General features: G+C 31.4%; 1 protein-coding gene across 1 annotated transcript in view; it reads left to right on the forward strand.

Moving 5' to 3' along the window:
• Positions 1–775, forward strand: part of LOC111805544 (alcohol dehydrogenase-like 7) — a 5,791-nt gene that overhangs the window by 561 nt on the left and 4,455 nt on the right. The window contains exon 2 of the mRNA XM_023690653.1: positions 542–678. Coding sequence (XP_023546421.1) covers positions 542–678 — 137 coding nt within the window. The remainder of the gene's footprint in view (positions 1–541; positions 679–775) is intronic.

Genomic DNA, 775 nt, shown 5'->3' on the forward strand with positions numbered 1-775 from the left:
ATATATATATATATATATATATATATATATATATATATATATATATATATATACATTATAAGTTATTTTAAAATGACTATATCTAACACGTAGGAGATGACCATGGTGGACTTGACATTTATAAGAGACAATATCGACTAACAGTAGATTGAGCTTTTATAACTTTTATAAATGGTATCAGAGCTAGATACTAGCGGTGTGTAAAAACTTCTCCCTATGTTTGTAACGAGTAATTGGATTTGGACTTTTATAAATGGTATCCCATCGGGCTGTGTGTGTAAACCCTTCACTAGCCAACCGGATAATAGCTAATGAAAATTGTCAGGAAGATTTGGTACCTGAATCAAAGATTTAGGAATACTTTTACATTCCGAATCATATTGGTACATACTTTCACGTGGGTACTAATATTATTGATTCATGTACGAGAATTAGTATTGGTATGTCTATATAAGCGTAAATTTTTAATCTTTTTATTTAATTTATATTTGTGGGATAAGTACGATCGATCTTACTTTCACTTCCGCTCCAAATTTGTCAGCTGCTGTGTGTCGGAAAGCGGGGGAGGCACTAGTGATGGAGGAAATAATGGTGGCGCCGCCAATGGCTCATGAAGTTAGGATTAGGATAATATGCACCTCTTTGTGTTACAGTGACATTACCGTCTGGAAGATGAAGGTTTCTCCTTTCCTCATTTTAACCCTTCTTCTACCAATAAAATGAACTATATTTTTTTTTTTTTTTTTTTTTTTTTTTTTTTTTTTTTTTTTTTTTT

This window comes from Cucurbita pepo, chromosome LG11 (assembly GCF_002806865.2).
Source record: "Cucurbita pepo subsp. pepo cultivar mu-cu-16 chromosome LG11, ASM280686v2, whole genome shotgun sequence".
NCBI lineage: Eukaryota > Viridiplantae > Streptophyta > Magnoliopsida > Cucurbitales > Cucurbitaceae > Cucurbita > Cucurbita pepo.